We start from the raw sequence: 14,163 nt of genomic DNA, 5'->3' as shown, positions 1-14,163 counted from the left end.
ATTTTAATAGGAGGAGCCCACTGTATTTCTGAGGTTGTCAGAATCCTGAAGTTTGTAATGAATTGTCCTGTTATAACTTGCCTCTCCCCTCTTTGCTTTCTTTAGTTTTTTTCCACTTGAATGAGTGGTGCAGTGTCATACAATGACACTAGGAGGGGAAAGCCTTCATTCTGCTACCTGGGAGAATGAAGGTAGCACAAGTCCATGTTTTGGGCTGTTAGTTTTAAGGACACTCATGACCACTGATTCATCATTGTCGTGCAGGTTTGCCAGGACTGGTTGGCCCCCCAGGGCAACAAGGAAGTCCTGGTACACCTGGATTTCAAGGTGAAAAGGGAAGCCCCGGCTGGCCCGGCTTACCAGGACAAGCAGGTATTCATACAGCTTCAGCTATTCAGTCATTTCAGTGTGATCACTTGCCATTGTTCCTTTGGGGTGAAGAAGAAGAAGAAAGGGGACTTTTTGCAGTTTAGAGTGACAGAGTTCCCTCTAATAAACATTTATTCCTCATAAAGTCCAGGTGCATTAACAAAGACCCACGTGGTTGCTTTCCAATTTATGGCTTCTGAAGGACTTATGTGTACTGAGCTCACTTTAACTGCTGATGACCTCCCTCTCAACCGGGAAAGCAGTTTTCAGGAACCATTTTCATTTTTCATGACAACTGGGAACTAAAAACAGGAAAATATTTTAAATGCAGCAAGAGTAGTGATATACAGTATTAGAATATTATTATGATGCATTAGACAGCAAATAATATACTTGTCCTACATCATCATCAAAATCTATGAACTGATCCAATGTCTGGTTTTAAGGATAAATGACTTATGACTCAGATTGACTTCTGCTATCAAAATACAGGTGAGAGTTTAAAATGAAGCTATTTGTATCACAGGATACAGAATCTTATTGGTTGACACCTAATTCCTTAATATATTAAGTAGGCAGATTTTTTTCTACAGTACAGCCAGAAATTGCCCAGCTTTTCAGACAGATTCATCTGTCTGAATCTGCATCAGATATAAGCTAATATGATTATGAAGGCTGCCTTTATAGACAGTGAAGAGAGAGACAGACACTTATTTTTGTGAAGATTGAATTGTCCTCCAGAGCTCTGGCCATTGATTAGAGATACCTGTCTAGCTTTAACATCATGCTAAACACTTTGATGAGTACAAATAGATGGGATAAATTTTACCTGCAACAGCAGCAGCAGCAGCTATTAGACATTCTGTTAGGGTTTTGTTGGTTTTTTATCAAATGACATAGAGTGAATATCTCCTGAAGAGAGCTTCATTATGATCACATTTACAGCCTACAATTATGCCATCATTGTCTTGGTTTGAGGATTTTGGAAAATTAAATGGTTATTAACAAAATTGTGGCAGCAAGAGTGGAACTAATGGCATGCTACCAGACAGATCAGAAGTATTTTTCAGAAAATGTCATAGTGAGTTTATTAGATAATAACAAAATTTGCCAATCACGAAAGCATGGTGTGGTATATTTCATAATAAGCTTATTGTAATGAATTCATTTGCATAGTGTGCACAAGATTTTAACACAGTATAGTATTTATTCAAGCATTTTAATTTTTTTTGCCTAGGAATATATACAGACTCATAGAAACTCTTATGATAATCGTGAATGTAATTTTAAAACAGGCTTGCCTGGCTTAAGAGGAATCAGTGGACTGCATGGTTTACCCGGCACTAAGGGCTTACCAGGATCACCAGGTAAGTAAGGCTCTCGTTCTGCCTGTTCATAGGCACAACATGGTGTTGGCTGCAAGTTTGGTCAGTGAGATCTTTGCAGTGTGACTTTCTTAACCGTGTCATCCAAAGCCCAATGTGGAATTTGCTTCATTATTGCGGGATCTGGCAAACAACTTCATACACTATGTGCTACCACACAGACTGATTAGAACACAACTTCAAATTATAATTTCTTTCTTCTTATAAAGTTAAACCTTCAAGGCCTTTTTTTCCATTATGAGCCACTTTTTCAATGAGCCATTACAGACTCATGTATTTAGTGAATCCACACGCTCTATACGTGTATGTTAGCATGCTGATCCATTATTACGTACGGAAATATTTCAACTTCCATCTTCGTTTTGAACAATTCCACAACAGGTCCAGATGGCTACGGCTCTGCAGGTTTCCCAGGTGCAGTGGGTGACAAAGGGGAAGCGGGAGAGCCGAGCAGAGTGGAAGGCAGCCGAGGACCTCCGGGTCAGAAGGGAGACAGAGGCGTTCCAGGTTTGTATTCTGTAGAATGGAATCTACTTCCTGTTTGTTTCAGCTGTGGGTGTTAGAGATGTCACAAAATGCAGTGTAGTGTAGACAGTCGTATAGGAGAGCTCCCGATGTGGTGTCACTGTTGTTACTAACATGCTATGCATTTTCAAACACCATTCAGAATCAAATATTACTGATTTTTTTAAAATTAATAAACAATTTTTGTGGGCTTTGTGGCTTCTTGACAACTTGAATCTACTTAAAAGAATAATCTGTCATTGGTGGGCCAGAGTTTTGGCCATTTAACACTTTTCATCTATAGAAAACTTCTTGGATTCAAACTTTTGGTTTTAAGTGACCCCAAAAAACCCTAAGTGTCTGTGATCCCTGACTCTGCAGGACACAGAAGAACAAAGCTGCTTTCTTATCTGCTTCAATATACCTGGGATATTTTGAGCACTTCCTGTCGTGAAATAATATTTTACCTGGCAAACACACATTTATTAACATTCCACACAGTGAGATGTACTTAGCTATCCAGAGAGCTTTGGCACAGAACTAGTTTTTGGTTCTTTTAAGAAAAACTTCCAGAACATCATCTGAAAAAATAAAACAAAAATCAGTGGGAACTGCAGATATTTTTCATTTTGCTCATTCTTTATACTTAGTCTACAGTGAGTCCTTATAATTGCAATTGTGCATTTTCCTTGCAGTACTGATTATTTCTTCTCTTCCTTTCAGGAGTCCAAGGACCCTTTGGCATTCCTGGGCAGGAAGGATTTCCAGGGCCTCCTGGGATTTCAAATATATCAGGATATCCTGGTGATAAAGGCTCCCCAGGTCTAGATGGAGTGCCAGGTAATTCATGCCTTGTTCCCTTCAGACAACAATAAAAGATTAAGTACAAGATTGTGCCCTCAGACAACAATAGAAGATTAGGTACTGGGTTAGCAACAGCAGGCATTGTTATTTCAGCCTTGGTTCAGTAAAATATCCCTATTAAACGCAACACTACACTAAAATGCATGAATAATTGTTGGATAGAACTAATGGTATGTAAGATAATAGGGACAGACCTCTTGAAAGCAAAAGGCAGTTCCTCCAGGTTGTCCTGATGGAAGGGTTTGATTTTCATGCAAATAACAGATTTAATCATCCATAATTCTCTTAACAACTTTTCAGAAACATTATGCTAAATTATTGCTTTAAAATCTGAGGTCTATGGCAGACTTGCAAGTCTACAGAATATTTTCTTAATCATTTACAAAATTTTCCTATGTGAAATGGCCTCAATTTGCAGCAGGGGAGGTTTAGATTGGCTATTAGGAAAAAATTTTTCACTGAAAGGGTTGTCAAGCTTTAGAACGGCTGCCCAGGGAGGTGGTGGAGTCACCATCGCTGGAGGTATTTAAAAGACGTGTAGATGTTGTGCTTAGGGACATGGTTTAGTGGTGGACTTGGCAGTGCTAGCTTAATGGTTGGACTGAATGATCTTAAAGGTGTTTTCCAACCCAAACGATTCTATGATTCTATGAGTCTATGAAATTACTGTTCAAACTAAGTTACATTGGGAAGTATTCTTCTCTAAAAGTCGACGCTATGGACCTGCCTCTCTCACACATTTGAAAGAGCCACTCTGTGTCTCTCTATATTAAGAAGCTGATATACCTGTTGCTTATTGGACTGCACTATCACTTCAAACTGTAGTGCCACTGTGAAGAGCTTGTAGCAGAAGCTGCAGGTGTCCCGCTGTCATCTTTATATGATGCATGGAAATTCTTATGTAAGCTCAGCAAAAACTTACAACAGGCGAACCAGCTGAAAACCAACAAAATACCTGGGTTTCCAAATGGAAAGAGATAGTTGGCCTAACTCCGCACACTGATTCCCACTCCTCAGGCAGTCATTAGATTAAAAAATAAAAAATAGAAGCAGTCAGGAGAGCGGGAACAGGAACACCATCTCCCAGCCAGAATGGTGAGACAGGCATGGCTGGCTCTTAATTTGCACATGCATCTTGCATTCGTATCCACACATGATCCAACTTCAACAGGCAGCACAAGAGACGTCCCACTCAAAACCCTAGTTAGTAAGTCCCTCTCTACTCAGAAACACAGTCCAAATGTCTTCTTAGGCAGCAGAGGTAACTGAATGGAAACCTGCCAGGTTTCACTTCAAGCAATATGTAATTCTGGAAAAAGAAGCTGTTCCCATAATTCCCAAGACAGCATGAAGTAGTTATTTGCATCCAGATGTTCAATTGAAGCACCAGAATACACAGAACAGTAAGTACTTGGCTTATTTACCACCTGGAACTGAGTCAGGTACTCGCTGCTCTCTGATTTCTCTCTAGTTGCTTGGAGAACTTAGGATGAAGCAGGGAGGCACCCAGTGAAGTGGGGCATTTGCTGGGGAAGGAATAGCTCATTGAAGGTTTTATCTCAGCAGGCACCCCACGTCTGCTGATATCTTGCATGAGATGACACTGTGCTTTGTGGGAGCTTCATGCTCCAATTCCTCTGCCACCACAGCAGAAGGGTATGCCAGTCTGAGAGCAGGAGCACAAGTGCTGAATAAGTCTAATGCTTAGCTCCCCGCTTAAATTAAGGAAATAAAACCTGATGGGATACAATTAGATAGTACTGTTATTTTCCTCTGTGCCCAGGTCTGAGGTATAAACAGATGACAACCTATATGTGTTCTAAACAGGCTATCCAGGACTACAGGGGCAGCCTGGAATACCGGCTCCACCAGGAAGCAAAGGAGAAAGTGGACAAACAGGTGTGAGTGGACAAATTGGCCCAAAAGGAAGTAGAGGTGATCCTGGATTACCAGGGAGACCTGGCGTTCCCGGGTATCCTGGACCAAAAGGTAAGGATGGGAAATGCGGATCTTGGCCAGGGGCAGGGGAAGCTCCTATGCCATACCAGCTTTAATAATACAACTTTTGCATTCACTTGATCTGTGTTGAAATGCAATAATGCCACCTGTCATTTTGCATTAAAGGTCGTAGGGGTGAACAAGGTGTCATCGGCTTTATGGGCACCATAGGATTTCCGGGTGATTTGGGACCTATCGGGCCCAAGGGAGATAGAGGAGTAACTGGTGAGTAAGAGCAGTCAGATGCATGACTCCTTTCTAAACTACTCATTTTGCAGTACTGCAGAGCTAATCTAACTGGCCCTGCTTTGAGTAGGACATTGGGCTAGATGACCTCCAGAGTCCTCTCCACCCTGCATGACTCTATGTGACCCTTGGCAAATTCCAATGGACAGATGCCTGAATTAAACATCGGTAGTTAACTTTTTGCCTTTTTGCCTTTGAATTTATTTTGTATGAGGTTCCAACTCCAAAATCAGAGCCACTGCCAGGGTTAAAGAAAAGAAGAATCCCTGACCTAAACTAATCCTCCAGAGTGGACATACTGGATGTTTAGAAATAGCTTTAAAATCCTTCACTCCATCTATACCATCATGTATCTGTGTCTCCAGAAGCCCACCAAAAGATGGTGCTGCACCTCAGAGAGCTGTTGGCTGTTAGGGGGGAACTTGCCAGCTTCCTGGGTCATAAATAAGGGAGCGGTAGCATCATTCATTTCCTCAGTATCATCATTTATTTCCTTCTGCTTATCTTTGTGCTGTCCAAGAGAAGGCAATCCCCATACCCACGCACATTCCCCCAATATAATAAATACAGCTGCTCTGCCCACAGTGGTGAGTTGCAAACCCCAGTCCCTCTCTCACATATGCAGCCAAGTAACAGCAACGTATCTGTGGATGAAAGAACATTAAGGAAAATACAGTGTTAGATTTTTAAAATCAAACTATCTCATCTTGCTTCCTATCACAGGTTTTCAGGGCCCTCCAGGCTCTCCTGGGTTGCCCCCTCTTCCTCCAAGGCTGGTTGCTGAGCAAGGTTCACCAGGTCCCCGTGGAAATATAGGACCTCAAGGAAGCCCAGGAGATATGGGACCTCAGGGTCCACCAGGCGATCCAGGTAGGAATCGCACACACAGAGTGAAAGCTCAGTTCCCCTTAGCAGAGTGAGGCCACCAGATCAGTGCTTTAGGGCTCTTCTACTTCAAATTCTACAAATCAGAAAGGAGAGTCAAATTTTCACGTTTCAAAGCTAAGGCTTAGTTTTTCTCCTCCTCCTAGCATTCAGGACATAAGCAAAACAGGAGACAACTTTGACAACGCTCACATAGCCAAAGCAACATCAGATATGGATCTCACTGAAATGAAGACTGAACTTCTTTGGTGAAAACATCCTCGTGGTGCACATCCTTGTGGGTGTGCTGTCAACACAGGGAATGTAATGTCAGTGATGCTTGGACACGATGCAGTGCACCTCTTTCTACTAGCCTCTGCAGAGATGCGTGGTGGTAGCAAGAGTGAAAGATTAGGGTTGTGGGGCTCATGTAGTCTTGATCCCAGCAGCCTTTTCCAGTGAAATCAGTGCTGTTTGCCTGAGCAAGAATCACAGCTTTTAGTGTAAACTGGTAAACCTGGCAGATAGGACCACACATAGGCAAGTTAACAAAGTGGGGTAGCATGTTGGTATCTCTACAGCCGCTGTGCTTATAACTGTTGTTGGTGCAAGGTTTCAGAGGCTCACCTGGAGACCCAGGACTCCAGGGCAGGGGTGGCATTCCAGCTCCTCCCGGCTCCAGAGGTGAACAAGGAGCAACAGGATTTCAGGGTCCAGTGGGATTTGAAGGTAAGAGACGTCACACAGCACTTCTTCCCTCTTTACTGCTCTAAATTGTTCTGTAGTTACTACATCACTAGATGGGGAGAATGGGAGGAGAAAGAAAGTTTCTGTCTTCACAGCTTCTTCACAAGGGATAACTAACTTTTAACAGAGTTATCTTAAAGCAATATATTTGGAATAAGTTTTGAGAGATGTAGATGTCAGCCCACTCACGTGAGTGAGTTTGGTTTGATCTGAGTGTATTTTTACATTGGTTTCCTCTGAAGTGGAAATGAATGGTTGGGTAGGTGATATTTGGATAGATGATGCTTAAGTGAATGTATTTGTAAAAGAAATACCTGTGTCCCTATCCAATCAAAAAGCAGAACGAGTGCTATCTTAATTAGCTAAGCCCACAGAGAAAAAGGTATTTGCAGAGCATAGTTTTAACTGTATAAAGCAAATGTGAGCATTGGTTAATCTTGGACTAAGAAAATGTTTTGAAGGAAAAATATGCTCATCTGTATTGAAAAAATTATGTTAAAATTCATCAGCAATTTATATATGACTTTCCCTGGCTCTGATAGTAAAATATATCATCTTAGAAACCAGGGAGCCTAATCCAGCATAAATCTACTTCAAAAGCAACTGCTATACTCCTACAACTACAACTCTTTTAACAATAATTTACTATAAGAAGAGGCATCATGCAATTAAGCTTGTTCATCAACAGCTTACCTAGAACATCAGCTAGCATCATAGCATTTGTGGGAGCACAAACTAAGTTGTATTATTTCTTTTCCCCCTCTCTTCTAAGGTCAGCCAGGCCGCCCTGGTAGCCCCGGGCTGCCAGGCATGCCGGGTCGCAGCGTTAGCATGGGCTACCTGCTGGTGAAGCACAGCCAGTCCGATCAAGAGCCAATGTGTCCGATTGGCATGAACAAACTCTGGAGTGGATACAGCCTACTGTACTTTGAAGGACAAGAGAAAGCACACAACCAGGATCTAGGTACGTGCAGGTATTGCTGGTAGCAGCCTCAATTCCATCTCTCTGGCTGAAAAGAACAACAACCGAAAAAAAATAGAACTTTGAGAAAGCTAGGACTCCAGCAAAGAGGCTTAGAAAAAAACAAAATGGGAAGATAAAAACTCTATGTCTGCACAGAGTGCCCCCGAGAGAGCTCCTGCAAGTCATTAGTGCTGTTCAAGGGGACCTGTAAAGCCAGTAAAACATTCTGGACCACAGGGTTTTACTGGCATGTGCTTGGGAAGAAGCAGGAAACTGAAAACGTGTGTTGTCTTCTGTGAGAATGATTGCCATAATTTCTTTTTTTCTTCTTTTTTAACAGGGCTGGCTGGCTCATGTTTGGCTCGTTTTAGTACTATGCCATTCCTCTACTGTAACCCTGGGGATACTTGTTATTATGCAAGTCGAAATGATAAATCCTACTGGCTCTCAACTACAGCACCTCTTCCAATGATGCCTGTGGCAGAAGAAGACATTAGGCCATATATCAGTCGCTGCTCAGTTTGTGAGGCCCCAGCTGTGGCAATTGCTGTCCATAGCCAAGAAGCTTCTATTCCTCACTGCCCTGAAGGCTGGCGCAGTTTGTGGATCGGATATTCCTTCCTCATGGTATTTGTCCTCCAGTGTCACATTTTGTGTGGCACTGCGTTTTAAGTTTGAGTCTTAGATACTAGGAAGGGTGCTCTGTTTTAGATCCAGCAACACCAAAACCATACATCATGCTGGGGAACCAAGAAACTACAAAACTAGCTTCTAGGAAGCAGAAGAGGAGAAATAAAATTTCTGTGAATTGCAGAGAAAATTGCCTCATCAGACTAGCATCGGGAGTCCTTACTTTACGTACAAAATAGTGCTTTGGAGCAGAACACAGGGACAGCTGTGGATTAGCAAATAAAATTGCACTGAGGTGCGACAGTAACCTACAAAGCATTTTCACAGCTAAAGATTGGGAGTTACTTATGTACATCACTATTAAGAAGTTGATCTGGAGAAAAAAAAAAAACACCAAAGCTATTCCCCTTCTTTAGGAAACTTAACATCATTGATGTTTGGTCAAAGATTTAGAAGCTAAAGTCTTTGACCTAGTCTGGAAAGAGAGACAGCCTCCGATTGTTTTTAAAATTAATCTTCAGTGTTGTATCTCTAATGGCAGCAAGAGCTGAGCTCTATATCCCATGGTTTGTAGGATCTCTTAGATCTTGCGATCTTAGAATTAGGAAATGGGATGTTACAGAAGGGCTTAGCACTAGGTGTGCAGTAGAAGACCTACTGAAGGCTCTGAACTGATTTTCTTGCAAGACTGTACAGAGGGATCATGTAGGCACTAGAGGGCTTAACATGCTAAAGAGCAGCTAGGATGTGTTAGTGAATGATCTGACAGATGCTTATTTTTCTGACTTACCTGATGTATACTACAGTCAAAATTTGCAACAGTATGCCCATGTTGTTAACTCACTAAACACTGGACTGAATGCTGAAGTAAACAGGGTTGGAGAAAAAAAAAAGATTTCTCTGGCAGAAAACATCACAGAAGAACAGTAGTCAGTTTTACCTGTAAACTATTTGTTTGTCAAAAGCCAAAAACTTGATTTTTTTTTCAGAAAATAAGGTAAAAGGAAATCTGATCTTTTTCATTTAGGTACAGGGAAAAGAAAAAAAAAAGAGGAAAAAAAAAAGAAAAAAAAAGTTTTGAGAAGACAGGTCAAATTTTTGACCAGCCATATGTTTGGCCTTTCTTTTGCTTCTATAAAAAGCCCTGATAGCAATCTCATAGTTACTTCACAAGAATTGTAAGGATTAACTAAATGTTTGCAAAGCCCTTTGTAAACACTGAGCATTGTTAAGAGCAAAGCTGTCACCTTTTGCCAGGACAATAGCCTGCTGGCACCCAGGAACACTCAGTGAGAAGAGTTCACATTTTCACAGCTAGCATTCAGAGCAAATGACGTGTTTGGTGTACACATTTTTTGCTTCTCAGGCAACTATGGAAGAAGTACAGCACACATGGTTATCTTGGAGTGCATACTGGTTTACTTCCTTGGCTTAAATTTGTCACCTCCTTCCCGTGAGTAAGGCACCATTACGAAGGGAGTCATCATGGCCTCCTGCCCAAACAGCTGTGGAAGTCTGTAAGATTCCATGCAGCAAGGGCTCTCCGCTGTCGTGCATCCTGTAAAGGCAGAGGGGCGTAAGCGTTGCAGAAGGATAAAAGGCCGTGGGCCAATAAAGAAGAGATATTGGGGGCATAGAGCTGAAGCTTGTACACTTGAGTGTAGCATCCTGGCTTGTATCAGGAACAGCATGGCCAGCAGTAGGGAAGTGATTGTGCCCCTGTACTCAGCACTGGTGAGGCCGCACCTTGAATACTGTGTGCAGTTTTGGGCCCCTCAGTACAAGAAGGACGTTGAGTTGCTGGAGCGCGTCCAGAGAAAGGCAATGAGGCTGATGAAGTGTCTGGAGAACAGGTCTTGTGAAGAGCAGCTGAGAGAACTGGGATTGTTTATCCTGGAGAAGAGGAGGCTGAGGGGAGACCTTCTCCCTCTCTACAATGATATGAAAGGAGGTTATAGGGAGGGTGCTGGTCTCTTCTCCCAAGTAACTAGTGACAGGATGAGAGGAAATGGCTTCAAGTTGTGGCAGGAGATGTTTAAATTGGATATTAGAAAGCATTTATTTACTGAAAGAGTGGTCAAGCACTGGAATAGGTTGCCAGAGGAAGTGGTGGAGTCACCATCCCTGGAGATGTTAAAAAAAAATGTGTAGACGTGGCACTTCATGACATGATTTAGTGGACATGGTGGTGTTAGGTTGATGGTTGGACTTGATGATCTTGGAGGTCTTTTCCAACCTTAAAGATTCTATGATTCTCTGAATGCCAGTGCTTGTCCTGAGGTTGTCAAGCGGGTCTGGTTCCAAGGCAGGGCTCAGACAGCATGTGCAGTTTTTACTGACTGCTTTCCAGCTCCAGCTGCAAGGGCCTCAAAGCTAGAGGCCAACTTTGTTACCAACTTTGTTCTTGCAGAGGGATGCTAGAATGGTTTTGGCTTCTGAACTTCATTGCTTAGCAAATCTTGTAAATTTGAAAGACAGCTTGTAGGCTGCAGCTTTGGGGTTTGGGCGGGGAGGGTTGGGCGGTTTTCTTTTTAAAACAACCATCTAAAACTCAGCAACACGTAACACCAGCAAGAGAGCAGAGTCCTTTACTCTGTTAAAAGGTGGCCACTTCTGTTACTCATCCATATGAACGCAGTAGGCCTCTCGCAGTGTAAACCAAGCCAGTGACAGCTTGTACTTACATAGTGTGGCGTTTATTAAAACACAGGCAGGCAATTACATTGGATGTGCCCACATTTCTCCCTACATTTACAAAACTATTTAGCAACTTTATTTTCCAGCTGCTTTCTTTTCTATTGCAAATTCCTTCAGTTTTTTAGCAGAAAATTAAACACTTTCACTTAAAAACGCAGCTGTACATCTCTTAAAGGGACAGGGGAGGTGCCTGTTTTGTAGCAGAGCCTTTGACAGAAGAAAGGTAACATTCAGTTTGTTACCACAGTACGTGTCAAAAGTAACAGCTGAGTGGTGTAAAGATGATTTTGGTGTAAGTTGCTGTCAAGGAATACGCCATAGAGGGAACTAGTTATTTGTATAGAAGTTAATTTTGTTTCCACACTGCTCCTCATGTGCAGTGCAGAGTAAGACAGATGTTAGAATTAGGGAAATTCAAGTCAGATACATGGTGGAAGGTTCTTCTCAGTGAGGGTGATCGAACAGAGGCACAGATTGCCCAGAGGAGCTGTGGAAACTCCATCCTTGTTGGAGGTATTAACAACCCAACATTGCCCTGGAGAGCCCAAGGCCGGCTGAAGTGACCTCCAGTGGGCCCTTCCCACCTAAATGGTTCTTCAGTTCTAAGACTTCCAACAGTGAAAAATCTTAACTATTGAAAAGATGTTTGTCAGAAGATTTTAAAGTGGCATCAACATATAAATTCGCTCCTTTGTACAGCTAAAGCATAGCCAAACCCTTAAGTTAAAGATAGTTGCAGGATTAGCCAATTCTCTGCTCTGGAGATAAGAATTAGGAGCAATTGTAGTGTTTTTTTCTCTTTTTCCCACGTGTACATTTTTGACAGCATTGCCTGAGGTTGTATTCTGAACGCTGCCTTCCTTGTCTCGTTTAGCACACTGCTGCTGGGGATGAAGGTGGAGGACAGTCGCTGGTTTCTCCTGGGAGCTGCCTGGAAGATTTCAGAGCGACTCCTTTCATCGAATGCAACGGCGCACGCGGAACCTGTCACTACTTTGCAAATAAATACAGCTTCTGGCTCACCACGGTCGACCAGCCCTTCCAAAGCAAGCCCTCAGCAGATACGCTCAAGGCAGGACTCATCCGAAGCCATATCAGCAGATGTCAAGTCTGTATGAAAAATTTATAGGAGTCTTTCACAGTGTAAGGAACCTGCTTATCATGTAGTCCTTATACAGTGAAACCTTCCATGCTGGTTAGACATTTGAATAAATCATGTTGGTGCTTTTTTAACTTATTACCTCAAAAGCTGAATGGAAAATTAATTTTTAAATGTGTCTGTACAAGAAAATTAATTGTAACACAGATTAAGTCTAACACACGGATCTAGTGCTGTGTTCTCCTACTACACAGTATATAGATATATACATTTCTTGCTAGTCTAACATTATGTCATTTGCCAAATGATACAAATACTTGCAGCTTTGAAACACCAAAAAAAACTTCAATAATAAATGGTTAGCTTGGTCAGATACCCACTACATTTACTTTAAGATAATATATGTATCTTTTCTATTTACTGTATTTGTCACAACAGTACACACTAACAGCTGCAGCTCCCTAAATTAACACAGGGTGAACAAAGTGCTAAGCCCTTTCAAAATACTGAAAATATGCTCTGGAAAGTGCTTATGTGCAGCGCTGAAATCTAACTTTGATTTTAGTATTTTGTGCTTGGGCATTTCAAACACACCCAAAATAATCATCTTTTTATTGTATTTGTTTTTTTGAGGCCTCACCATGCTTTAGCACTTAACACTGGCAATAGCAGAGAAGAAATTAGTGACCACAAAATGCAATTCTTCCTATTTTGATTAGGAGACTGTAAGATGAAGATCAGTATATTATTTTACAAGCTTGATGATTTTTTTTCCAGACATACCCCAGGCCAAGGGATCATTACAAAGGTCTCTTGCTCCACTGTGTTGTGGACATTCATCTGTGTCGCACTACCCACACAGCAGCAGCACCGAGTGGTTTTTGTATTGCAGCTTTTCCTCTCTGAAACCAAGCCAGTCGTCACAAACGGATTTTTAACCACGGGCTGTTGGAGCAGCCATTGCACATAGGGTAGGTTTTGCAGGAGAGGGTATTGCTCAATCCTACGTGACCTTCGAATGCAGAACTTCCAGTCCTGCCAGTTGTCTGTCTGAAGGCACGCTGTCCCGGCAGCTGGGGACATGTGGCAATGGGATGACCACCATACTGACTTGCACACAGCCATCCTTCCAAAAACAAAGGGGAAGGAAGAAGGGTATTTATTTGACACCATCTTTTCCCAGAAAGAACCAGGTTATTGGATGCCAGGCTTGATAAGTGACCAGAATAGCTAGCTTTTTCCTTCTGTAGAAGTGATTTATCTCAGAGTTGTCTGTCACTGCTGGAAGAGAGGAGTGGGGAAAGAATCTGCTGCCAATCACTCATTCTGTTCCTATTCCTGTAGTCTGATTATATACCGGAACACTTAAAACTGAAATCAAAGAGACTTTTATAGCAATAAGAACTGATTTTTCAACAGTTCACCTCACTCCTGCTTCAGGTGCTTCTTGGCTTTTGTAATTACATTCCATCCTCACTGTATCATAAATAAAATCTGGGTTTTTTCTACACCTCTATTTGTTGATGATTTCCATTTTGTAAACAGTGGGTTTCTATACAATGCGTATGGACTGCTCCTAAGGCATTAGGAAAGCACTACCAGAAGTCTCCCTCCACTGAATTTCAAACTCTTCAACCAGGAGCACGTGTTTGTTTCATGGCACTTAAAAGGATCCAAGAAGCTGTGTTTCTAAAATTATTTGTTTAAGCAGAACTACTGAAGTATTTCATCTGTTGTTAGGAAGAATGATTTAAGTAAGTCAATAAATTATGACGTTGCAGATTAAAGAAGGTACT

General features: G+C 41.9%; 1 protein-coding gene across 2 annotated transcripts in view; it reads left to right on the top strand.

Annotated features, from left to right (window-relative positions):
• The window catches only part of COL4A2 (collagen type IV alpha 2 chain), a 145,413-nt gene extending 131,530 nt beyond the window's left edge, over positions 1–13,883 (top strand). For both annotated transcript variants that reach the window (XM_086770520.1, XM_086770512.1), the window contains exons 38-48: positions 265–372; positions 1,665–1,736; positions 2,136–2,261; positions 2,982–3,098; positions 4,950–5,111; positions 5,247–5,345; positions 6,090–6,236; positions 6,843–6,959; positions 7,750–7,941; positions 8,282–8,568; positions 12,143–13,883. In XM_086770520.1, coding sequence (XP_086626646.1) covers positions 265–372; positions 1,665–1,736; positions 2,136–2,261; positions 2,982–3,098; positions 4,950–5,111; positions 5,247–5,345; positions 6,090–6,236; positions 6,843–6,959; positions 7,750–7,941; positions 8,282–8,568; positions 12,143–12,397 — 1,682 coding nt within the window. In that variant the 3' untranslated portion in view covers positions 12,398–13,883. The remainder of the gene's footprint in view (positions 1–264; positions 373–1,664; positions 1,737–2,135; positions 2,262–2,981; positions 3,099–4,949; positions 5,112–5,246; positions 5,346–6,089; positions 6,237–6,842; positions 6,960–7,749; positions 7,942–8,281; positions 8,569–12,142) is intronic.
• The last annotated feature ends 280 nt before the right edge of the window (positions 13,884–14,163 follow it).

This window comes from Chlamydotis macqueenii, chromosome 1, assembly GCF_036417535.1.
Source record: "Chlamydotis macqueenii isolate bChlMac1 chromosome 1, bChlMac1.mat, whole genome shotgun sequence".
In the NCBI taxonomy this organism is placed as follows: domain Eukaryota; kingdom Metazoa; phylum Chordata; class Aves; order Otidiformes; family Otididae; genus Chlamydotis; species Chlamydotis macqueenii.
The sequence above is the reverse complement of the archived record's forward strand: the minus strand, read 5'-3'. Positions and strand labels throughout refer to the sequence as shown.